The 25,814-nt window shown below is 49.3% G+C and overlaps 3 protein-coding genes across 3 annotated transcripts; all 3 read right to left on the bottom strand.

Moving 5' to 3' along the window:
* Nucleotides 1-17,410: 17,410 nt before the first annotated feature.
* EI90DRAFT_2973542 (NUDIX hydrolase domain-like protein) lies at nucleotides 17,411-18,720 on the bottom strand (the record flags this gene model as incomplete). The annotated part of the gene is made up of 5 exons (XM_039055783.1): nucleotides 17,411-17,893; nucleotides 17,948-18,049; nucleotides 18,103-18,189; nucleotides 18,237-18,434; nucleotides 18,490-18,720. The coding sequence occupies 5 exons, from the start codon at nucleotides 18,718-18,720 to the stop codon at nucleotides 17,654-17,656; spliced, it is 858 nt and encodes a 285-aa protein (XP_038914755.1). The 3' UTR covers nucleotides 17,411-17,653.
* Nucleotides 18,721-19,562: 842 nt separating this feature from the next.
* EI90DRAFT_1379671 (uncharacterized protein) lies at nucleotides 19,563-20,879 on the bottom strand. Its single transcript, XM_039051733.1, has 3 exons — nucleotides 20,457-20,879; nucleotides 19,943-20,397; nucleotides 19,563-19,880 (listed from the first exon to the last, which is right to left on the bottom strand). Exons 1-3 carry the CDS (start codon nucleotides 20,512-20,514, stop codon nucleotides 19,653-19,655), a joined length of 741 nt encoding a protein of 246 aa, XP_038914754.1. The 5' UTR covers nucleotides 20,515-20,879; the 3' UTR covers nucleotides 19,563-19,652.
* A 1,446-nt stretch (nucleotides 20,880-22,325) lies between these two features.
* Nucleotides 22,326-23,844, bottom strand: EI90DRAFT_2973541 (WD40 repeat-like protein). Its single transcript, XM_039055782.1, has 5 exons — nucleotides 23,533-23,844; nucleotides 23,356-23,467; nucleotides 23,138-23,251; nucleotides 22,590-23,083; nucleotides 22,326-22,525 (listed from the first exon to the last, which is right to left on the bottom strand). The coding sequence occupies exons 1-5, from the start codon at nucleotides 23,757-23,759 to the stop codon at nucleotides 22,363-22,365; spliced, it is 1,110 nt and encodes a 369-aa protein (XP_038914753.1). The 5' UTR covers nucleotides 23,760-23,844; the 3' UTR covers nucleotides 22,326-22,362.
* Nucleotides 23,845-25,814: the final 1,970 nt, after the last annotated feature.

Below are 25,814 nucleotides of genomic sequence, written 5' to 3'. Positions count from 1 at the left end.
AGAGACGCTAAGGAGATCCTTCTCCCAAGGATAGGAGAAGACGATGCCGAAAGAAGGCATCGTTCAGAGATTAGGAGGAGAATTGGCACATACCAAAGGTTTGTGTTAGAACGGGGTGGAAACGGACGACTCCGGAGTGGAATCGGAGACTTAGCGTGGAGGGACCTTGGCCTCAGCGACTCAAGCGGAGCGCTGTGCCATTGCTGTTTGTCCATTTGGTCCTTAATTTCACAGTAGGTGAGCAGGAAGTCTCTTGGGGGCATTTCAGGTCGATTTCGGACTAAACCAAAACGAGTATGTACAAGCGCCGATATATATAATGGAAGGGGCAAAAGCACAAAGAGAACAAAGGGTGACCGAATCGGAACGAAGACGTCCGAACGGGAACAAAGGGTAGAGGGAGCGGAGCGGTACCGAAGGTCATAGGGCAAGACCTGTGATACGTCCGAAAGGAGGTAGAGAGGGCGAGGCCCAGAGGGGCAGGAGGATGAGGGGAAGTGGGGATGATGACTAACTGGCTAGAATAGAAAGAAGCAGTAGTCCAAATAGGGATGAAGGGAAAACGCGAGAAATACATTACAGGCGGTGAGAGTGCCGAAGGCGGGGTTGGAAGTCCGAGGAATATTGGCAATGGTGTTTACGTAGTATGAGGTCACCAATGCAATGGACTAAGACCGAGGTGGAGTCAAAGTCCGAGGTGGGGACTATGATGGAGGCTCGGAGTAAGGTACGAGCGGTGTCCGAGTGCGAAGTATGGAACAGCGGTGGAAGGTCGTAACTTGGCGGAAGGGTGGTGGAGGAGTAACGGAGGGAGGAGAGAGGGGACAGGTAAGGAGGAGGTGTGTTGCCAGGACCGAAGGTGAGTATCGGAATGGCAGCGGTAGGTTATGTTAGACACTGGTCCGGGGTCGGCACCGAAGGTCGCCGATGCGGGCCGCTATTGGCCGCAATGGCCGCGATGCCTCAGACAAGGCCCGGGGGTAGGGCATTTGGCCTCAGCAACTCTAAAGGGAGTGCTGTGCCCCCTAGCTGTCTCTTGGCCCTCATTTCGGACTCACTGGGGTTGCCTTGTTGGGGTCAGGACTTAGGGGTCGTGGTCACATCGATATTAGAGCTAAGGTACTATAATGTAGTATACAGGATATATATATGAAGGTGGAATGAATAGAAGCGGACCTGGGCCGAAGGCCGAAGGGTCCGGAAGCAAATAGGAACAAAGAGCGGGGTTGGCCGCACCGCGGCCGGCAATGACCGAGGGTCAAAACAAACAATAACAGATAAATAACGAAGGGGTGTAGGGCCGCGATAGCGGCGATGGTGTCAATAGCGGAGTAGGCAATGTCGCGGAGTCACGCTAGGTCGGTACCAGAGGCGGACTCAGGGCAGGGAGGTCGGTGTGGCTGTGGGGGAGTCGGCCAAGTGTAGGGGAGCCTAGGGGCAAGTGGGGGAGTGAGCAGGGAGCCCTCAGGGAGGATAGGGCTGAGTGTCATATCCATACAATCCTGACCTCCACTCCGGGCTCCCGGAACTCCGAACTCCGACGTCCGGAGCCCTACTTCCCTTCCGTCACCTTCTCCTTGCCGACTCCCAAGAGGTTACCCCACCTCCGGCTCCAACACCACCTTCGGTCCGACTCCGGAACATTCCGGGTCCGACCCCAACCTCGACACCTCCCAGACGAGTACGCAAAACCTATGCTCCTGACTCCGGACCTCCACTCCGGTATCCCGTTCGCGTCTCGTCTCCGGAACCTCCGGTCTTAGCTCCGACCTTGGACTTTGACCCCACCTCCACTTATACCCATTGTATTGGTTAGCTCATTCCATTTAATTACCTTTGCCAATATTCCGGAGTTTAACCTCCGAGTTCGGACTTTCCGGACTTACTCCGGACCTTGCAACTATTGCATTGTCCATTTCAATTCCGCTATTCTCCCTCATTCCTATTTGGGCTGCTGCTTCCTTTCCATTCAGTCAGCTAGCCATTCCCGACTCCCATCCTCCTTCCTTCCTTCTTGGGCCTTGGCCCTTCATTCCTCCTTTGGGAAACACCATTGAGTCAAACTCTTGACCCTCGGTGTTGTTCCTCTTTCCATCTCCCTTTGTCTCCTTTTGTCCTACCCTTGTTCCTTTTGATTCCGGACCCCTCCTTATATACAATGTACCTAGTAACTTGTAACCTCAGTCCGAAATCGACTGGAATTCCCCCCCAAGAGACTTTCCCTCTGCTAGATCTGAAATTAGGGACCCCTAGGACAACCAGCAATGGCACAGCGCTCCACCTGAGTCGCTGAGGCCGAGGTCCTTCCATGCTAAGTCTCCGATTCCATTCCGGAGTCGTCCGAATCCCCGCATTCTAACACTGAGGTCGGGGCTCGCGCTCGCGCTTGCACAGCGGGAATAGGCTCGGGCGGCATCGGGACAGGCGGCTAACGGGCCGGAATGCATGGTCGTGACAGGTTATGACTCCGGAGGTGAAGAGGGTGGAGGTCCGGAAGTCGGGTCGGGGTTGTGGTATGCACGGATATGACAGTTTGGCCAAACGTCCACTTATGACGGACCTCTCGAACAGAGAGGTAACTCATTCACACCCTCTCAAAACAATGAGAGAATACAAATACAACTTCAGGCGAATTCGCCTGAAACCAAAGAAACGCTGCGAGGAAGATTTCCCCCAGCAAAAACCCCCCCAAAGGAGAGATCTCCATTGGATAGCGACCCCGCGAAGGCAGGGGAGCAAGAAGAGTACCTGGAGAAATGGTACGAAAAGGCCATAAGAATGGCCAAAGTGAGAATACTCACTCCCTACCCAGAAGGAGTGAAACCAGAAGCCCTAAAGAATGGGCCGGCATTCCCTGACAAGAAATGGTCAGGGGAGAACGACATGGAATCGTTCTGGCAGTGGTTCACAGAACTACTGGGATTCCTCGCCTCGTGAGGATGCAAAGGTCCCCAATTTGACGAAGTCCACCTGGACTGCTTGATTCGTGGATTAGGGGGGCCCACGTTCGACCTCGGAATAGACTCCGAGACGAAACTCTCCTCAGAGGAGATGAGGGCATGTTCCTCAAAGTTCTCAACATATTAGGGGGTTTCACGGTTGACTGAAGTGGGCTGAACTGGATCTAAAGTGAAATTTCTAAAGTGGCACGTGAGTGACAAAACTGGACCTTAACTGGATCAAAACTGGTCACTTTGACTTGGGGCTCAAGAGCCCCAAGTCATCTAAAGTCGACTTTCTGAACTGGATCTAAACTCGGATTTACCAGTAAGTCCATGAGCCCTGAGAGTGTCCTTTCACATTCCCATCCCTGTTGTCTCCACCGCTGTCTCCGCTGTCACCACTGTCACCAACATGGTCGTGAACTTCCATGAAAACTATCATAGTGTAGGCCACTAGGAACTTAGGGTATGTGCCCATGGTTCATCATCTTTTTTCTTTTTATTCAACTCCCATGTTGCTGACGCTTTGTAAGGGATTAACCTTACTTCACTATAATTCCGATTATAGTGATATTTATATTATGTTGCATCGCTATAATTCCCATTATAGTGATGCTGTTCTTTCATTATTTATTTGTGCCGAGATATGTAATTTACATATATATACCTCGGAGTAGTTGTAAAGGCGCGGTAGCCTTTTACCTCTACCCCGTTGAATATACAGCACATTAAAGCTTATATTTAGACGGACTACCTGAGGCCTGAGGCAAATGGGGGAACGGAACGTACCGTCCCCAAAATAGTAAGCAAACCTTTCACGCTTTGACCTCATGGCAGTGTACAAATTTGCGTTCATACCACATCCATACCACAATCATGTCACATTCATACCGTGTTCATACCGCATTCATACCGCGTTCATACCGCGTTCATACTGCATTCACACTCACTCCCCTTCGGTTCTCCAACATGAGACTGGACTCCGCTCATTATCCATAACTGACACATGTTATGTTCATGTATGTAGTTGCCGAATTATAGCTGAATGTTATTAGTTCTCCAGCATGGGACTGAGCTGCAAGCTAGCTAATAAACAGGCAGATCGGTCATATGGGATTGGTTCAACATAGGCTACTGATAATTTCCAGAGGTGTCGCAGCAGGCAGGGATACAAGTACATTGATGTATGTACAAGGTGAGACAGGGATGGAGGAAAGTGCTGCAGACTGGAAATGCAAAGGTTGCAGGAGATGTATATGCGATGCATGGGATGTTCAGCAGTGGTGGCAGCACTCCGAGAGATGTTCAAGCTGTACAGTTCTTACATAATACAGTGTGATAACGGACTTAGGTTGGATCGGCTCCGACTACTTTAGAACTGTGAACCGTGAACGCCCTAATGCAAAGTTCCAAACTGGACCTAAAGTCACTCTGAACTGAGGCCCCATGTGATGTAAAATTTGGGTCACTTTAGACACAATTTAGAATCCAGTTTAGACACACTTCAGTCAACTGTGAAACCCCCTATTGATGAGAACCTTCATCAAAGCCTCCACCGCGTTGAATGCGACAAAGAAATACCGCAACGTCAAATATGAAGCGGAAAAAGGCCTAAAACAGTTCTACTTAGAACTGTCAAAAGCAGCGTCCCAGATGGTGATGCCGCCAGACCAGGTGTCCTTCAATGCCAGGTTCCTAAACTACATTCCCCTCAAATGGAAGAGGGAAATGATTGCTCATGATAGAATCAGAGCAGACTTCTCCTCAAACGAGGAGATGTTAAAAGCAATATCTCATGTAGACGAGATAATTGATGGGCTGAAGATGTCTTCAGCCTACAAATCAGGTTACTACACCCGAACAACTACCACGGCAACCACGAGCCGCGGCAGAGCCCTCCCATCAGGAAAGAAGGCGGAAGAGCTGAAACCCAGATGGAAAGAGGATACATCCTCGAAAAACTCGAGGAAAACTGACCAAAAGTCAGTTCCAATTTGCGGCAAATGCGGCAAAATAGGGCAAACGAAAGATTGCCCAAGACACAATATAACAAGCGATGAAAAACCAAGGCACATAGCTGCCATGGAGATCGCGAACTCAACGGATGAAGAGTCGAAAGGCTCATCAGATGAGAAACCAGAGAACAACTCTGGTAACTCCGAAGCATCAAGCTTCGAAGTAGAGGACCCATACGAAGGACCTCAATACTCACCCGACTCAGAGGGTGAGGAAGTCAACGTTGGGACCATAAGAATGGGCCCAATGTCAGTCGTCGACCACAATGACATAAATTATAAAATCAAACTGGCTGTAGCACACCAGTTAGAAAACACGGCAGATGAAAAAGTCGCCGAAGCCTTGGTGGAAGCACCAAGAAAAGACGCCTTGGGGAAATACACCAAAGTACCCAAGGAAAACAAGGACAAAGGGAAGAAGGACCAAAAGTCCATCAAAACCCAGTCCCCCTTGTTTGATGCGAAATTCCGCATCTCAAAAGACACAGGAAAATACCCTGCAAACAGACCGCTCTCAACGAAGAGAACGCTAACGGCTCACATAAAAATAGCAGGCATAAAAGCCTATGCACTATTCGATAGTGGAGCCGAAACGGACGCTTTATCGCCGGACTTTGTCTGCACGGTCCACATCCCAATTCTCCAATTGGAGAACCCAGTCGTCCTTCAAATGGGGACGAAAGGAACAAGATCACAGATCCTGTTCGGAACCAATGTGGACTTTGAGATCAACGGCCACATAGAAAAACACTACTTCGATATAATTAACATTGACAGATACGACGCCATCTTCGGCGCCCCCTGGTTAAACAAAAACCAGGTAAGCTTAGACTTCCGGTCCCACAAAGTGAGAACGGTGAACAAGGGCAACATAGACACCCTTGGAATAAGCGAAGACCATGTGACGAGATCACACGGATGGAAAACTCGAGCAAGAGCCCGAGAACAACCAAAAAAGAAGCCCCCCTGACAGGGAGGCGGGATTGAAACACACCTCAGGGTAATCACAAGAAAATACCCTGAAGGTTGGCCCAATCCTAGTCCGGAAGGACTAGAACTTCCAGACGTACCACACCTGGAAGGTCTCTCCATGAACAACCCCGAGTTCGAAATACTCAGGGAGTGGTGGAGAGAAAAATTTGAAACCATAATGGCGCCAGCGCCATTAGAAATGCCTCCCTTGAGGGAGGTGAACCATCGAATCCCGTTGAAGGATCCGAACAAGAAATTTCGGGAAAACACCCCGAGATGTCCCGCAGCACTGCAGGAAGCACTAGCGACCAAAATAGATCGCTATGTAAAAGCAGGATGGTGGTATCCTGCGAACAGCGAGTGAGCATGCCCGCTACTGTGCATCCGCAAAGCAGATGGATCTTTGCGCACGGTAATAGACGCAAGGAACCGTAACTCAAACACGATCCTCGACGTCACACCAATGCCAGACATGCAACTGATCCAAGAATCAGTCGCCAGAGCAACATACCGATCCGAGATCGATATGTCGGACGCGTACGAACAAATACGTGTGGATCCAGATGACGTCCATAGGACGACATTCTCCACGCCCCACAGGATGTACAACTCGAACACGATGCAGCAAGGAGACTGCAACGCTCCCTGCACCTTCCAGCGCGCACTGACCTGGGAACTATGAGGAGAAGTAGGCAGACGCCTACACATCTGGTTCGACGATATATTCACCAGCACAAGCTCGGTGGAAAACCACAATAAAGCACTATTGTGGTTATTCACTCGCCTAAAAAGGGCGAAATTCTACATAAGCCGGAAAAAATTCCAGCCATTTGCCCCAATCCTAGACATTCTAGGAAGCTGAGTGGACGAACAGGGCATCCACGCTCAAGCGGATAAAATGGAAAAAATCCGCAACTGGCGAGAGCCAGTAGACCACACAGGAGTCCTAAGATTCCTGGGAATGGTAGAATATCTATCGATATTCATGCCAAACGTCAGTGGTTACACAGGACCACTGCAAACAATCTGCTCAAACAAGCAGACATTCAGGTGGACACCACTCCACCAGAAATGCTTCGACGAAATCAAATGTCTAGCATGCAGGGCTCCGATCCTGAAGCCCGTCCAGTGGAACCCACTGGAAAGCCTCTCAGAAGAAGAGAGGACCAAACTCCATGTCTGGGTCATAACAGACACATGCCCAGCGGGCATGGGTGCATTAATTGGACAAGGCAAAAGGTGGCAGACTTGCCGCCCGGCCACATTCATGTCCAAAAAGTTCACCAACACACAATGTAGGTACTTCGCCTACAAGCTCGAGGCACTGGGTGTCCTCGAAGCACTCATGAGATGGCAAGACAACCTCATGGGAGGCTGTGAATTCACAGTAATCACGGACCACAAAGCTTTGGAATATTTCAAAGTGAAAAACCACAACTCAGGGAGACACCTGAGATGGCAAGCCTTTTTTGCAAGCTTCAATTGCGAAATAAAATACATGGAAGGCCACAAAAACAAAGTGGCAGATGCACTCTCATGATACTATGACTCATCAACAGACGAGGATCTGCATTTCGACGACTATGTGTCGGCGGACATCCACCTGGACAAAAATGCAGAAGACATTATCCCTGACAGAATCGAGGAATATGAAGAACTGCTACTAAGCAGTACCCTGAGTAAAAACTCAGAGAGGAAGAGACTCGCAGCGATACGCGCAAGAAACACCCTAGAGGAAGCTCTAGGGGGGAGCAATAACCTAGAGGAAACTCTAGGGGGGAGCACCCAAAATCTGGAAGAAATCATAACTCCAGAAGAAAACCTTCGAAAACAATTCGAAGAAAAAGACCTCATTGAGGCAATAAAATCTGGATACTTGAAAAGCCAGATCCACCGGGAAATCCTAGAGAACCCGGGGAATTTCAAAAACTTCTCCATAAAAGATGGGCTGATAACCCAACTTGGAGGAGGAACGACCCAAATAGTAGTCCCGAAAGGAAACTACGAAAGGAAGTCCATTCGGGGAATAATCCTCAAGAACATCCATGAAACACTTGGACACCTAGGATCCAAGAAAACAATGGAAACCCTCCGTCGACACTTCTGGTGGAAGTCGATGAGAAAGGATACCCACAAGTTCTGCAGGTCTTGCGGAACTTGTCAAACGACAAAGAAAAGCACCAGAAGAAATCCCGGAATGCTTCACCCATTCCTGACCCCGGAGACACCATGGTCATCAATAGCCATGGACTTCACAGGTCCATTCCCAACAAGCTTGGGATATGATTACCTCTGGGTAATCATTTGTAGGTTGACGTCCAACGTCCACCTAATTCCAATAAAGACAACAACGAACGCACTAGAACTAGCATTCGTATTTCTTCGTGAAGTTGTAAGACTCCACAGTCTACCACACTCGATCATATCAGATCGAGACTCAAAATTCATGTCAAAATTTTGGTGCGAACTACACCGAATACTCGGTGTACAGTTGAAATTCACAACTGCATTCCACCCGCAAGGCGATGGCCAAGCGGAAAGAATGATACAAAAAGTAGTACAAATACTACACACGATGGTTAGACCAGACCAATGCGACTGGGCAGCGAAACTGTCAATGGCGGAATTCGCAATCAATGTGAGCTCGAACACATCAACAGGATTTGCCCTGTTCGAATTAATCTACGGCCATATGCCAAAGATGTGCCTAACAGCACCACTCTCGGACTACCTGGGAGTACAGAATGACTTCGCTCAAAAAGCGAAGGAAAACCTCATGGCAGCACACGATGCGATAATACATAATCGCGCTGCTCAAACAATCCAGGCGAATAAGAAGAGACACCCGGACCCGCCTTTGAGAAAAGGCGAGCTCACATACTTATCCACGGATAAGCTGAACCTACCCAAAGGCAGGGCAGGAAAACTAAAGCCCTTATACATAGGGCCTTACGAAATTCTGGAAACATTTCCAGAAACATCAAACTACGTCCTCAAGTTGCCACCACAACTTGAACAATGCAGAATCCACCCAAGATTCCATGTATCCCGGCTCGTACCTCACGAGCCAAATGACCAGGAAATCTTCCCAAATAGGGAAGTAAACATATTCTACGATTTTGGGGAAGACCCCGATTGCGAAGCAGTAGTTCGCGAAATCCTAAACCACACGTGGGTTCACAACGAACTCTGGTTTAAGGTTAAATGGGAACTAGGGGACACCACATGGGAACCCCTAGGAAATTGCAACGACCCCGTCCACCTGGACGAGTACCTCACCTTACAAAATGTAAGGGAACCAGAAAAACTCCCTATCAAAGAAGACAGGGAACTCTCGGCATCACTACGCCCCCAAAAATGGAGGCGGAGGAAGTAAAGCCAAGGGACGATGGCCCACAGCCAAGAGCGTGGGAAAGTTCTGGGCGAGTAACTCGCCCGGACAGCCACACCATGTACTAGAGATCACATGGGCTAGGCGAGTAACTCGCCTAGACCACGTGAACCACAGGCTCATGTGCAAAAGAACCCACAACTGCGGTGAATCCCATGCATGCAAGAACAAAAACCCCTCCCACCACCATGAGTAACATAACGACGAAATGTCGTTCTCTGGGGGAGGCAACCCTCAGTTTGATCCAAACAAACCACTGGATATCGAAATATGACAACCTGGGGAGCAAGGCTCCCCGGAACAACAACAACACCAGGCACAGATAAGCGCCATGGATTACACGACACATGCAGCACAAATGAGTGCTGCGAACCAACAACCATCCGCGTTGCTAACAGGCACCGCATACCCCCAGCCTCCCCAAAGAGGCTTCCAACCATACGCGGTGCAAACTGCACCGATGGTGCAACAAGCGCCATTCCAGGGGCAGCATTTGCTGCTGCAGCCCCAGGCATACTCCCCAGGGAACTTCCCTGGCCAGATCAACCCCTGGATTAGCCAATTTGGCCCAGGTCCAACAACACCCCAGCCAAATGCAGGCTGGGAATCAGCCATCGCGTCAGCGGTAGCTGCTCAGACAGGTCAGCTCCGTGAGGAGCTGAAAGAGATGAAGTCCCTCGTAGGAGGGAGACGAGGGAGCGACAGCGGCTCCTCGTCCAGACCGTCCAAACGGGCACAGTCTGATAACTCGAGGGCGTCAGAAGACGCCTGCGACCATTGCGCCCACTGGAGGCGCAAATACAACAGAGCACAAAGAGATGCTGAGGGCATCTTTGACTCTCTGAAAGACACAGAGAGAGAAGTCGATCTCCAAAAAAGGGAGATTGAATTACTGAAACGCGAGCTCAGAGAGGCATGTGCACTGGCAGACCTCGCTGCCAAACCCATCATGATGGGGGCCTCCCAGGTCAGGGGGAGGGGATACGGTTCCGGGCCTCATGAGATGCGACCCCACATGGGGACTAGCGCATCAAGGGGTGGGGCACCGACTATCCCGCCACCCCGTGGGCAGGCAACCCTGTCCAGGTTGCATAAGGGCCCGCCCTCAGAGGGGCAAACCCATGTTGAGGGGAAGAGGGAGAGCGGTAGGCAACCGACGGCAGACCCTAAAACGGGGACCACTGCCAGAGGTGGCAGGCCGCTGAGTACCTCAGCACCCTATGGGCAAGCTACCCTGCAGGGAAGTGTCCACATGCTATACGAGACCGCTGAACTCAACGAGTTCGGCAAAGTCGAAGCTCCAGTCGACATAACAATCGACCCCAACTTCCCCATGAGGAGAATAGCGGGGTCAGAAGCGGCGCATGATGCCGCATACGCTTGGTGGACAAGCGTGAGTGGGAAAGAATTCGTACACTGGTACGAACAGGCCGAAGCTGCCTTCAAAAGCGGCAAGGTACACAGAACCCTTCGCGAAAAAGCGAAGGAAACTGAGAAATACTTCTTGGGACTCCCAAGTATCGCAAGACTCGTGGAGGAATATAATTCCCCAGAGAATAAGGGAAAAATCTCCTGGGAAAGTCTAGGCAAAGCTGCCTACTTAAAGTCCCAGTTCAAACCACTCAGGACTCCTGAGGAACGTGCTGCAAGAACTGCGGAACAGGAAGCGAAAGCTTCCAAATACCGGGAAAGAGACGCAAGTCTCCATGCTGGACAACCAGCCCAACAAAACCATCCTTCCCCACGGGAAGAACGGTAGACCTACCGTACTCTACACCTGAGCCAAGCAGCTCAGGAACACAACAACCCACTCCCACCCAGGGAGCACCCACTTCGTCGAGCCCACAGCCTGACAACGTAGCCCAGGCTACATCATCGCATCCAATGCAGCAATTGGATGTCCAGATGAACAACCCGGAGGAAAACCCTCCTCCGGGGCAATGACTCCACCCTTGAGAGAAGGGAAAGTGACACGGCAATACGCCATCGAGGCGCCCGTGAAAACACCTTCCCCCAACTCGAGGCCCCACACACAATACTGTATGCGAGGAACCGCAAGTAACAATTGCGGAAATCTCCACTCCGTCAAAAGACCCACATCCACCACCGCTCGTGTGTAAACACCACTTACACACGAACCCTCACAGAACAAGTGAGGAACACCAAAGACATACAACCTTTGGGTCGAAATTCATTTTCGACAAACTCCACCATTTTTTTTTCTTTTTTCTTTTTTCTCTCCCTGCGATACCAATGTATCGCTGTTCACTTCAAAGTAACGGCCCACACTCATTCATTCCTTAAACCCCCTCTCTTTTCTTCACCGACATGTACAAAATCACCCACTTTAAAGTGGCGACAACAAAAAAAACACTCATTGATAATTCCAAACTCAATGTAAATCAACTATTAAAACTCTGTTTTATTCACTATCAACCTTGTATGCGTCGCAAATGCAACGCAAGGGGGGAGAATGTCAGGGCAATAGCCCCGAACCCCGAGTCACATGTAAATTAGATACATATAGTCACGTGGGCAAGCGGGAACCTCCGGGTAACTGCTTACACACCACCGTAAAATACACAAACTTGTATCACTTACGGCCTTGTGTGCTAAAGCTACCCTAAGACCTCACAGCTCTATTCTCTTTTCCATTCTCAGCACCGCGTTACTGGTGCCGAAACCCCATTTGGCAATGCATGCGTCGTCGGCCCTGACAACACGCGACTTCGATCAAGTTCTCATGCAAACTTGTTGAACGACTCGACACCTCTTCTGGATGTCGTGGAGATACAACACCAGGAGTACGTCCAACGCTCCCGCCAACACGGCCAGCCCCTCCACTGGCCGTAGGGCGGAAGATGACACCACCTCAAGTGATGGTGGTGATCTGGGCCTGCAAGGGCCCAGGGACACGTCTCAGACATGTCTCACCTATATGAGAGACGTTGATGAAGTCACAATGTCTGAAGCCCTCACAGCTGAGACTCTCGCGGCATTCGTCCCAATTGTTAGAATGTGCGGATTCGGACGACTCCGGAATGGAATCGGAGACTTAGCATGGAAGGACCTTGGCCTCAGCGACTCAGGCGGAGCGCTGTGCCATTGCTGGTTGTCCTAGGGGTCCCTAATTTCAGATCTAGCAGAGGGAAAGTCTCTTGGGGGAATTCATGTTGATTTCGGACTGAGGTTACAAGTTACTAGGTACATTGTATATAAGGAGGGGTCCGGAATCAAAAGGAACAAGGGTAGGACAAAAGGAGACAAAGGGAGATGGAAAGAGGAACAACACCGAGGGTCAAGAGTTTGACTCAATGGTGTTTCCCAAAGGAGGAATGAAGGGCCAAGGCCCAAGAAGGAAGGAAGGAGGATGGGAGTCGGGAATGGCTAGCTGACTGAATAGAAAGGAAGCAGCAGCCCAAATAGGAATGAGGGAGAATAGCGGAATTGAATAGGACAATGCAATAGTTGCAAGGTCCGAGGTAAGTCCGGAAAGTCCGAACTCGGAAGTTAAACTCCGGAATATTGGCAAACATAATTAAATGGAATGAGCTAACCAATACAATGGGTATAAGCAGAGGTGGGGTCAAAGTCCGAGGTCGGAGCTAAGACTGGAGGTTCTGGAGACAGAGATGCGAATGGGATTCCGGAGCGGAGGTCCGGAGTCGGGAGCATAGGTTTTGCGTACTCGTCTGGAAGGTGTCGAGGTTGGGGGCGGACCCGGAATGTCCCGGAGTCGGACCGAAGGTGGTGTCAGAGCCGGAGGTGGGATAACCTCTTGGGAGTTGGCAAGGAGGAGGTGACGGAAGGGAAGTAGGACTCCAGAAGTCAGGTTCGGAGTTCCGGGAGCCTGGAGCGGAGGTCGGGATTGTATGGATATGACACCAATGCATGCATCGCATCCTCCATCCCCAACCCACTCCCTCACATCTGAAACAGCACAAGTACTAAGAAATCACATCGACCAAGTCGACAATGACATCGCTGACTTGAGGGGCAATGTCCGTAACATGAATACCCAAATCTCTGGGAATAGCGATAACATTGCTTGTCTAGATTGAAACATCATTAAGGTGGAGGAAAGACTTAATGAGAAATTAAACGAAATTCTCCTCGCACTCTCTCGACGCGACGAGCCAAAGCCACCTGCAGCAACGGTGGATAACCCACCTGCAAACCCTCCAGTGAACCCAACAACGGGTGGGGACCCTATCATCATCTCTGACCAGATGAAAAAAACCGCTGTTGAGGTGCAGGTGCCCCAAGAGGTCCCTGTAGTCCCCATTAATCAAATGGGTCAACCAACCACTAAACCCGCTGTGGAGGCGCAAGCGCCCCAGGAGGTCCCTGTAGTCCCTGTTAATCAAATGGGTCAACCAATCATTGGGGTCCCCATACCTGGAGAGATCCCCACTGTCTCTGCTGTCGTCACAGTGGCAGCAAGTTCATGCCCATCTGTCGAGGTACAAGAATCTGACAGACGATTTGTTCCCATCTTTAGTGGAACTAAGCCACCTACCCCATCGACGGTGCCAGTAACCACTGATGCCAAGGGAAAAGGTAGGGAGATCGACCCAGGACAACTGGCTGGATCGTCGACTGTGGGGGAGAGTGGAACTTCTCCATCCCATTTCAGGCCAGGCTTTGTGCCTGCGCCGTTCATTCTGTCATCGCAACCCACGAACGGTGGGGTGAAAATACCACATGTTGACGCTACTCAAACGCATAATTTCCCTCCCGACCACAGGAGAAAGAAAGCAGTGCCAATGAAGGCCACTGTCATATCCGTGCATACCCGACCACCACTACCCGACTTCCGGACCTCCACCCTCTTCACCTCCGGAGTCATACCCTACCGCTGCCATTCCGATACTCACCTTCGGTCCTGGCAACACACCTCCTTCTACCCCCCACGCCACCCCTACTCCTCTTTCCCTCTCCTACCCTATCTCCTTCCGCTCCGATACTCACCTCAGACCGAACACCGCCCCTCTCGCCACCCTCCTACTACTTCTCCACCCTCCTACTCCGCTCCTCCTTCACAACACCTCCACCCTCCCATTGAAAGAGGGCTCGCGGCTCTCTATGCTGACTAAGCTCGTGGGGCCAAATTCTCCAAAACCTCTACTCTCTCTCTAAACTTCGCTCGACTCTCGATCCTTAACTCCGTGGTGGGTTCTCCAGGATTTCCACAAGGTCCGGGCTCAGTATCCACTACTCACTCGTTGTGAGCTAGATCACTGCCCTTATTCCTACTGTTGGAATTCCACACACTCACACCCACTCTAGCACGTCCTAGCACCTTAGAGAAAATTGGGGGAGGGGAGAACTTCTTATTAGGCGAAATAATAAAAAAAGGGTAACAGTATCAATAAAAGAATATTGATCAATAACTGAAATGATGCAAAATATGAAAATATAAGTAAATAAGCGATATCTCAACGGATTTATGGAATTAAAGGCCAAAATTGGAAATGGAGCCGGAGATAACTCTCACGCAGCCAATAAGCATTTTTACCAATTTATTAGATGCCGTGGGAACGAGTGAGGCTGGAATTCTGGGTTGCCGCTTGAGATTCCCACACCCGCACATACTCGTGACCTTCCGTGCCTAACCTGTCCAATGCAGAACTCCGTCAAATCTCGACCGATTGGGGCGTTCTTGGTATCGTCAGAATCGTACGAATTAGGACTATTTTTAGATACCGAATCCGTACCGAGTTGTTGTGTGAATGGAAGTGGTTTTATGGTCGTGAAATTGGGTATCCGAGCCGGCTCTGCGCATGGGCGATTATCCCGCCTACACCGTCATCCTCCTACGCTTCCCCCATCCGCTCCAATACTCACCTTCGGACCTGACAACTCTCCTTTCCATCACTCCCTCTTCCTTACCTTTCCCCTCTCTCCTCCCTCTGGTACTCCTCCGCCACCCTTCCGCCAAGTTACGACCTTCCACTGCTGTCCCGTACTTCGTACTCGGACACCGCTCATACCTTTGCTCCGAGCCTCCATCATAGTCCCCACCTTGGACTTTGACTCCACCTCGGTCTTAGTCCATTGCATTGGTGACCTCATACTACGTAAACACCATTGCCAATATCCCTCGGACTTTCAACCCTGCCTCCGTAACCTCCGTAAGCTCTGCAACCTCCGAGCTTCGCGGATTGCCTTCGGCACTTTCGCCGCCTGTAATGTATCTCTCGCGTTTTTCCCTCATCCCTATTTGGACTACTGCTTCTTCCTATCCTAGCCAGTTAGTCATCATCCCCACTTCTCCTCATCCTCCTGCCCCTCTGGGCCTCACCCTCCCTACCTCCTTTCGGATGTATCACAGGTCTTGCCTTATGACCTTCGGTACCGCTCCACTTCCTCTACCCTTTGTTCCCGTTCGGACATCTTCGTTCCGATTCGGTTACCCTTTGTTTTCCTTGTGTTTTTGCCCCCTCCATTATATATATCGGCGCTTGTACATACTCGTTTTGGTTCAGTCCGAAATCGACCTGAAATGCCCCCTAGAGACTTCCTGCTCACCTACTGTGAAATTAAGGACCAAATGGACAAACAGCAATGGCACAGTGCTCCGCTTGAGTCGCTGAGGCCAAGGTCCCTCCACGCTAAGTCTCCGATTCCACTCCGGAGTCATCTGTTTCCGCCCCGGTTCTAACAGCCACTGTAGAGATGATACAGGAGGAAGACGGTGATGCGGAAGTCACCAGTGCTCCGTATGATTATTACACATGAAAAAAACGCCTGATCTACGTCCAGGATCGTGTAGATGACATTGGCGGACAGCCCGCCAAGGTCAGACCTATCTTCGCTAAGCGTAGTCTCAGCGAATCTACTTTCGACTTTAACGCCTGTCTGGATGCAGATGCGGCATTCATATACAACGTGGGTCGTGGGGCAAACAGTGAAGACCCCGAAAGACTGTCCCATGGCACAGCACTCAGACGGGTGCTGGATCACTACCACTGATTCTCACAACCACCTGCGGCTCCAGAAGGGAGCAAGAGGCATGTAGACCAAGTTAGGTCTAACTCAGGAAGAAGGCCCCACCATCCGAATGGGGATGGTGATGACGAGGTTGGTGGCGAGGGTGGCTCATCCTGAGCCAACCCCCTGAGAGACTCTGAATGTCAACTTTTTCCCTTCCCCACGCAATCCATGTTCGGTGAATATTCATGACAACACATGTTAGAACTTGAATGTGGTAATATATATGCTTACATGCGACATAACATATGTGTTCTTCATTCTGATACCTAGCTATAAGGTTATACATTTCCTTACAGAATGTTAGCCAGAGCTTGTATGTACTTGTAAGCAATGGATTTTCCAAATCGGTGGAGATTTGACAGAGATCCCAGCCTTGCAAGCTACCCATAGTAGGTGCATACTGGATATGGTTATCTACAATGGCCTGTAAAATCTCCAAAATCTTTATAAGCATTAAAAATCCCCTTGAAAGCACCATGGCAGAGTATAATGCTCGAAATCATTGAGAAACATTGGCCATTCCCCCACCTCGGCCCTAATTCCCTTTATCTTTTCCATTTTCCTGTCTACTATTTATGTAAATAGCCATATGTACAACATCACAGGGCACATAGTTATCAGGACATCCTCAGATTTTCCCACAGTCCATTTTTGGCAGCAAGCCGCATCACCAGGACATCCCAGGACATCCACATTGAAATAGGCTGTTTAGGCCCTATTTGAAGCATAAAAAACACCCCTTGATAGGGTGGGTTAATTGGCTGACTAGCCTGATTTCCTCCTTCATCCTTACATTCCTCAGCCAACTGGCTAGGGTATGAAACAACATTCCTATTTGCAAAAATCTTCATATAATTTGATGCAAAATTGCAGTGTCTACATGCAAAATACAAAATGTTCACCATTGGGGGGTGAAAAACTGTAGTGAAGAATCTTTGGAGGAAATGCAAAGTTTTTTCTTCGAAGGGCAAGATTCCAACAAAGAGACACTCGTTATGAGCCATCAGGCTATACTCAATGCTCATTGTCGAAGGAGCACGCACCTAAGGTGTAAACGCCGATATATATGACCACAAGCCTCTCTCGAATAGCGAGGCCAAAAAATATTATCCTCATTGCGCTGATATACACTTAGGGTGTGGCACAAACATGAGGAACAAAGGTAATCGCATCCTCTTAGCAACGCCGCTCACAAAGCACTGGTCAAACAAAGGAACAACTAAGGGACATTGGCGCAAAGGGCATCTGAATGCCAACTCAACACCAACAGCTTTTCCGCGCAAATCAAATTTATAACTAGTGCATTACACTGAAATCATCGCCTATTGGATCCATACTCAAGCTTCCGGCACGACTCCAGGGGTCATACTTCCATCCAACGTATACCCGCCCTCCTCAGCCGAGATCTCATCCTGCAATCGCGTTCGATATGGTGAAGTGGTCGGAAGTTGCAGATCACTTGGTCGCATCAGCTTTCCCTCTACAATAGCTCGAACGGATTCACCAAATGGGAGATGTAGGGCGGAAAGATGCTGAAATGATGGTTTGCGATTGAATGCTATTTCCGCAACGAAAATCTAATCGTCATCAATGATTAACACAAATGCAATAGTGACCACCGTATTGCTGACCATGATTGATGATGTGAGACCTTTGACAGCCATCGATGTCGATCGGAAGCGGTTGTTTCGATACATGTGATTTCCATCGAATATCGGATGCTCATTCTGGTTCTGGATGTCCATTGTGTTATACGCGTACCCCCAAGTATAAATGACCCACCCACATATAATTCTTCTGGATAGTGCCAATTCTCGCTATCCTGTGGAGAGAGGTTTGGCTCATCGTTCATAATATTATAATCCAGAAAAGCCTTAAGTATCATCAAAAAATGAGGCTCGCATCATGTTAGACACGTACTTCCAGTGGATGGTCAAAGATGTCATCAACTTCGCCAGGATTAGGCACTAGCTGAGTGAGGATTGACGTGTCATTAAGAACAGAGACAACAGGAGTGACCACTAGTGAGTATATTGAAGGGAAGGGAGGAAGTATTCGGAGGACATGAATGTGAGGACAGCCAAGAGGTAATGAAACCTCTTCATTCGCCTCTCTGAGCTTTCAGGACATCAACAAGACGGAGGAGTGGCTCGGCGAATACGTTTAAGCTCACAGCAGTTCTTATCGGAGAAATGTCATCGTCGTCACTGCGCCCGCCAGGGAGGGCAACCTCACCGGGATGGCTTCTCAGACGCTTGGAGCGGGTGGTAAGAAGCACCCTTATCTTCCCTTCCCTTTCATAGAGAAGAACTAGAACAGCACCTAGTCTGCGAGAAGGCAGTGATTCTGGATGATGCGCGCTACAGAGGATGCATGGAAAAGCGCGAAGATCGGTGGGAAACATCGAGGCTGATGGGATCGTTTGACGCACATAGACACTTCCGGCTCAGAGAACACACAATTAACGAGATTGGCTGCACAAGATACGAGTGCTGGAGATATAGGGAGCTGCTGACACTCTTCGACAGTGAGGCATCGTACCGAGTCCGAGTCGGCGTCAAGGGTCATCGAAAGGCTGATGGAAGTCAGGTACAATCCCAGTGGCCGCGGAGTTGGCCGATTCAATTGGCACACTTAATGCCCGAAAGGCGGGCTGTCCGGGTAACAGCCTCTATTAGAATAACTTGATGGGAATGGAGCTGTCCGGAATATTTGTGGTAGCAATTGCCCACCGTCTTTCCGACCGCTCGAGTATCATTGTTGGGAGCATTATGGCATTTGGCAGAACGTGTGCGTATCTTTAGGAAATTTAGAAAATCTCTCCAAACTTAAATTCACTAGGCAGCAGGTTTCCTTCGTCACACTGAGTGGCTCCATCTAGGTTGGACTTCGGGTAGCTCCCAGGTATTTGTAGCGAAACTTCCGTATTCTTGTCATCTCGAATCTCAATATCGTCTGGATCGAGCGGCCAGGGTCCAGGGGCAACGTATCCGCCTGAAGCTAAATCTGTGATCTGAATTAGGCGAGAGGTAAGCTAGTGAAATAGATACTAGGAAAAAGTACATACCTTCGACCTGTACTTGATGTTTCGCCGGCGTTCTTTTACGATCTGCGTCGATATAGCGGAGTTATCAGTTGGGCACAAAAAGAAGCGCATCACCAAACGGGAGAAACTGACTGCACTGGCAAGCTGAGAGATCTTTACTTCGTTAATTTCATGTGCGATAGCAAATCGTCCTATCCTCTGCCCATACTCCCTTTTCGCGATCTCGTATCGCTGACGCCTGGGCAAGAGTCAATATCGACCTTTCCAAGACGATGCGAAATAAAGAATGCCTACACTTCTCTATCCTTTCTCTTTAACCTGGCTAGCTTCTTCATCACTTCGTCCTTCTGCTTCCCGGCCTCTCTGGCACTTTCTGTCATATCTTCAATTTCAACCTCCCTCTCCTCCATGATAGTGATGTAGTCCATCGTCTCTTCCAGCACAGCATTTATCAATGTTGCATACTTTAATCTAGAGCAAGTGTCCTTCACGGCGTTGGACAGTATTTGTATATGTGTCTTCGACATAAAAAGCAATATGAGCATACAGGTTTTGTGGAAGTCAGTGGCTTCGAGCCCACCTTGACTGCTTCTTCCAGACGAGTTACCTCTGTTTCTGGAGCGCGTTGCGATGCAAATCCGGACCCCCCGACCGCGTTGGGAGAGGGGAGGCATGATGCTACGACATCTTGCATGATTGCATTCTCTTCTTCATGTAGCATTGACTCCTCCTCTTCGCCCCCCTGCCCAACTTCGTTAGGGCCACTGTGGGTGTTATATAATGGCGACAGTCCCAAATCTGAGGGGAAAACTGGAATGAGGTCTGGTAAGGGAGTAGGGGTGCGCGAAAACTCTTCGACCACAGATGGTTCATTCAAGTCCTGAGATAATGGTTTCAAAGATTTTATTGGTTCGACAGGCAAGAAATCCGGGTGTAGACGCATTAGATCCCTTGGTGTGTACGATCGACGACAAGAGGGGCAAGAAGGGGTGATCCGGAGGTGTATTTCAATGCACGTCGTGCCAAATATATGTCCTGTTACAGACAGAGGGAAAGTGAATCCTAAAGTTTCCGTAGCGCAGGGGACCACATACCACACGGGAGCGAACTGATAAGTTCTTCATCATCCAGACAGATTTTGCAGTTGTACATCGATTCGCACAAGTAGTGAAGGCAGAGCTAGTGGACTCTTCCCCAGAGGCAGATACTTCTCACTACTTTATGTGGATACACGACCACACGCATTCCTGGCGACGCGATTTAGGGTTTGACAAAGGCATCGCCAATTTGGATGTGTTTGATCCGAAGGTTGCTGTGAAAGGCCAACGGTTCCCACGAGTAAAGTGTCCGCAACTGGATTGGCATCCTCGCGAATGGTCCTTACACAGACTCGTACCCAGTCTGGTCCTTACATAGCACTTGTGGTCATCTTCAGCGTGTTGCTGGTGTAGTTCTTGCCTTTGGGAGGCAACCCTCTAACTCTTCCCCTTCTTCCGTTGGTCAACGGTTCGACTCACTTCGCCGCGTCTTTCCCAGTGCAAAACGGTCACTTCAAGTTTTTCCTCGAACAGTATTATCACAGAAAGCGGCAGCTCAACAAGCTGCGGTGGCTTCGTTTTTTTTCCTCATCATCCTAGTATCGCTTTATCTTGTTGGTAGTATACGTGAGCCGAAGCATGCAACGATTTGATGAATCAACTCTGCCCACGAATGACATCTACCTCCAAGCAGATATGCAGGGGTTTCACCGCATTCAGGACATATTTTCTCGAGGATCTCGGTTTTCTTCAGTCATCTGGCTTTAACATCAGTTGAATTGTGTTACATGTATTCCAGACATCCTGTTCGCGACTGGATCATTCTGTCAACAATTCTGGAGGGAGAGATATAGTGTTACTATAGTGGCAGAAGTACAAGTGATCAAGACAGACCCAAGTTGAATTACTTATTCCCCTTGGTGGGGGGGATTTCTCCGGCAAGAATCTTCTTTCCAGTTTCCTTTTCCTCCGTCTTAATAAGCATGCGTCAGCATGGAGGATCTACGAGACAAAAATGAGGCGCACCCTTCCAAGAAGCTGATGTCGGGACGGGTGATAAGATATCAGCCGTGGTTGAGGATAGACGTCAAATACTACATACCGTTCCTCTGTGTATTTTAGCCCATGCTTTTACTTGCTCACTAAAGGGCAAGTCGCCACCGAATGGGTTTTCATTGTTCGTCTGCTGAACATCCGCACCAACGACGGTTCCAGATCCTGGCTGTGTGGCGCCTTGCTGACGAGGCTCTGAGCAGAATGAATAAATGCGTCAATACTCATACCGGTTCGCCGGACAAGCCGGGTTAGTGTAATTATTGACCTGGCGCATTTACTACGTCGAGGGTGGCCGGCTCAGCCTGCTTCGATCCTGGCAAGTCAGTGACTGCTGTAATACCAGTATCGGTTTCATCAGGTTTCTGTCGCACATCATAAACAAGGGTTGCCCTAATGACGTTCACAAATCGTCAATACCTCAGCGTCACGTTGGTCTTTTCTTGGCGCAAGGGCGGGAGTAGATTGTGGCATTATTATGCTTGGGAGTAATATTGAGGTCAGCTCTGCAGAGTGGTTATCTTTTCTGGCTGGATGCAGGTGCGCAGCGGAATGAGGATGCCAAGTGACATCATGGATATTGCTCCATATATATACTGTGGAGCGGAACCAGTATTCACCGCCAATAGCTCACAACTATTATACCTACATTAAATCACAAGTTGACAGCTCAACATGCAATGCACAAGATTCGTTCTGAGTGCGTCTGCCCTGCTTTTCCAGGTCACCGACCTTGTTGACAGAGAATTCCCTTGTCACTAGATCGCGCTCATTAGTGTCAATTATGATGTCAGAGTCGGTGGGATTGATATCATATGCTCGTGTGTTAACCGGTCACGACATTGAATCCGACCCCGATAGTCCGTGCAAAATGCTGCCTGGCGTATTACATATATTCAATACACTTTGGCTACACGTTGTACGGCCTGAACAAATGAACAGAGTGATCCCAGCTACAGGATGCCAACAAACCCTCCTCATACAAACTCCATGCACACCCCGTCACGAACTCGGTATGTTTATCATGGATTGTCCGGAGCGGTGGGTGTGCCCCATTCGGAGTTGTCGACCATCTAAACGGGAAGCATCAGATTTGGGGCCCAACGAGACAGCGAACCATAGGTTTTGAATACTCACACCCTGCACGTCATGTCGTAGCCCGCGCTTGCAATCAGATCCGCACGATGTGGACTCCATTGCACTTTTCGAACAGCATACTCATGTCCGTGTAACGAAATTTCACAATTTCCTCCAACTTGCGGGCCATTAGCAACAGGCTTAACGTTTCGTGCATCCCACACTTTGATCATTTTATCCGTACTCCCGCTCACGAGCACCCATGGTCGGTACTTATTCCAGTCAATGCTAAGGATTTCAGCAGCAGGATGCGCAGGGATGACGATAGATGGGACACTGGACCCTGGTGGAGGCGCCGGCGGTACAGCGCTCGGGATCGAGGACTGTGGTGGAAGTGGACCTGAGCCTGCTGTGCGAAGGTCAAAGATTTTAATTGATCCATCTGTCGAGCAGCTGGCGATGATGTTTGGGGTATGAGGAGAGAACATAGCTTGGTAAACGCAAGATTGGTGCGCAGCAATAGTCTGAATTGAAGTTGGGCGTTCCGTTGTCCACTACATTAACGTTCAATCCACTGATGTCAATGAAAAAAGCAAGATGAAGCTTACAATTTTCACTAAACCGTCCCAAGATGAAGAGGCAAAGATTGTTTTGTCTATATTTGACCAATCAACACTGAACGCCTCTCTTGAATGTTCGTGCCATGCGCGAATCGGTAAGTCCTAGTAACGAAATAACAGGAAAGTTATTACTAATCCCTTCCATTAGCTATAAACCAAATCAAGCGAAAGGTGATGAATTGAAAATGCCAAAAGCCTAAACATACATTGAGCATTATATCCCATAACTTCAATGAGCCATCCCCCGAAGCTGTTACGAGTTGATTCTCATGTATCTCAGACCACGCAAGATCGTATAACCCATCTTGCGTTTTGTAGCTGTTACAAGGAGTGCATCACATTAAGTGGGCTGAAAGCTACCCAGAACCCACGCATCAGCTCACAACTTATCCAATCTTAACTCCCGACCGTCAGCTCCTGCAGCCGGTACGATAGGTGCCGGTGCACCAGAGAGGCTACATAGATGTGCCCTCCCGTTTCCAATCAGCCCATAATTTGCAGACGACGCGAGTGCAAGTAGGTGAGCGTGGAAAGGTGACCATGCAACGTTATAGTGAGCGAACGGTGACGTGCGAAGGGCTATGGGAGGAACCACAACCCCTAGACTCATCGCTTATCACTGACGACCAGAAAGTCAGTGAATTGGCGGATCGCGGACGATGATATGGATAGAGGGAACTGGAGACTGAAGCGTGGGAAAGTTCAACGTGAATCCCACGTTTTGGCGCCCACTTAGCATGAATGGACGTCGGAGCTTTCTCTCATAGTTTATGACCCATATATAGTCAAGCAGTAAGGACGCTGGCAGAGGGGATAAGCTGCAGGCCTTACTTTCCCATCCCCAAGTGCCCGCTGTGATTCCCATGCGTTTTCTCTTTGCAAGGGTGTCGGCATAGACACTGCCCGGTTTTTTCTCGTGATATCTGAGTAGAAACAATTTAAGATCGCCAGTCATTGTTAACGAACCGAGCACTGCTAAAACTACGACATGATAACAAGGGACACATCCTTGTAGTCCCATCCCCATGGAGGGGACTTCTAGGTCCAGGCTTATTGGATATCTCTCTATGGAGTTTGAGCAATAAACGCAAGACCGCCTTCAGCACCGTCATACATATGTCAATCGATCGAAACATCGGGGAAGGAGTTTCTTTTGAAGGGCTGGAGGGAAACGATGAGGTATAATGTTCGCAGCATGCCAACGTGAGCTTGAGATCTTCCCCAAATGGGTTCAGGCACTTGTTGAGCCTATAGATATAAGCTTTATAATGAGAAGAGGGGAGGAAAGGCGAGCTATGGCAAAAGGGCAAGATCAAGTTGCCTGGATCCAGTTTCTCATGTAAGCCCCTTAGCCACCGGAGGGTTCAGTTGGTTGTAGAGGGGTGTCGTACATTAAACGGCTTGATACCCATCGATCTGAGATAGGGATGTTATCGATGACCAGATTATCACGAGCTAAGTTGATTATACGAAATCAATGTCCATCAGAACTGCATGGGGGACACAGCCAGAAAACGCTATTGTAGTTGAAGCTGTGAGCGGGTACAGGGGCAGCTGGTGCTTTGTGATTATCTTCAACTGCAGAGCCAACATTCAAAAAATCACAGCATAAGTACTCACCACATCTCAATTACCGAGTTGCATTACAGACACTGTAATACAAGCAACGTGGCGAAAGCACTAATGCTTGCCACAACCGAGCGATGACACGCGTGTACGCGCAAGGGATCAATCAGTTACATGAATACAACTGGCATTGACAATCGGAGATCGCCTACGTGCCTTTCAAGGCGCAACTGCCTTTCTTGCTGCTTGTGGCTCTCCAACTGGACAGCGTGGCAATGCGTTTTCTTATTACCCCGCGCCTCGTTGTCACGTGGAAATACAGCTATCCCAGCCCTTTACACCGTAGCGTACAGGCTTGAGCAGTGCGATGTGTCTGTGCACAGTACCTTACGCAATATGGAGCGTGGGAAACAAGACGTCTGACTCCGGAGACCAGTTTCCGATCACGAGGACCTTCGGAGTGACGTTTATGCTAGGCCGATCAATTACGTCTAGGTCCCGGTGACAAGCTCCACCTCTTCTATGACTATGTAAGGATGTTCGGCTTGCTACGGTACGGGCCTCTATTGCTCCCCACCAATTAATCTCCCTCGTTCAACGGACCTACATCTCCCGCTCTCGGAATGAATTTCCGTTCAGAACCAGATAACTGTATAGGATTGTTCAAATATTGCCCTGCCGTTTCTTCCCTTTGCGTTTTCACGTCGATGATGACTATGCGTTCTGTTTAGTGACATTGCGTTTATTTGAAACTGACGGGGACCGAGACTACTCGGATTGCTTGGTTTGCAAATGTCACGCAAGTCAATCAGCAACACCCTCTTTTTGTTCTTGGTGAGGTTATACATAAAGAGTTTTGGCCCATGGCCAAACCCCTCTCCGGCTAGTAGAAACCCACTTCTGTGCTCGAAGATATTTGAGTGCAACGATCGGACCCTCTCCTCACTCCCAGTGCTTATCACCTGCGAAAGCCACATCGATCCAACTCTGATCAAGCAATCAAGCACTACGGTACCGGTATCACCACACGCACTTCCAACTTGCCCCTCTATCACCACTACATCTTTCCTGGCGTGATATGAGTCCCACATCCTCCTTT

This window comes from Cantharellus anzutake, assembly GCF_015039405.1.
Source record: "Cantharellus anzutake strain C23 chromosome Unknown EI90scaffold_31, whole genome shotgun sequence".
Lineage (NCBI taxonomy): Eukaryota > Fungi > Basidiomycota > Agaricomycetes > Cantharellales > Hydnaceae > Cantharellus > Cantharellus anzutake.
This window is presented reverse-complemented; position numbering and strand designations above follow the sequence as displayed.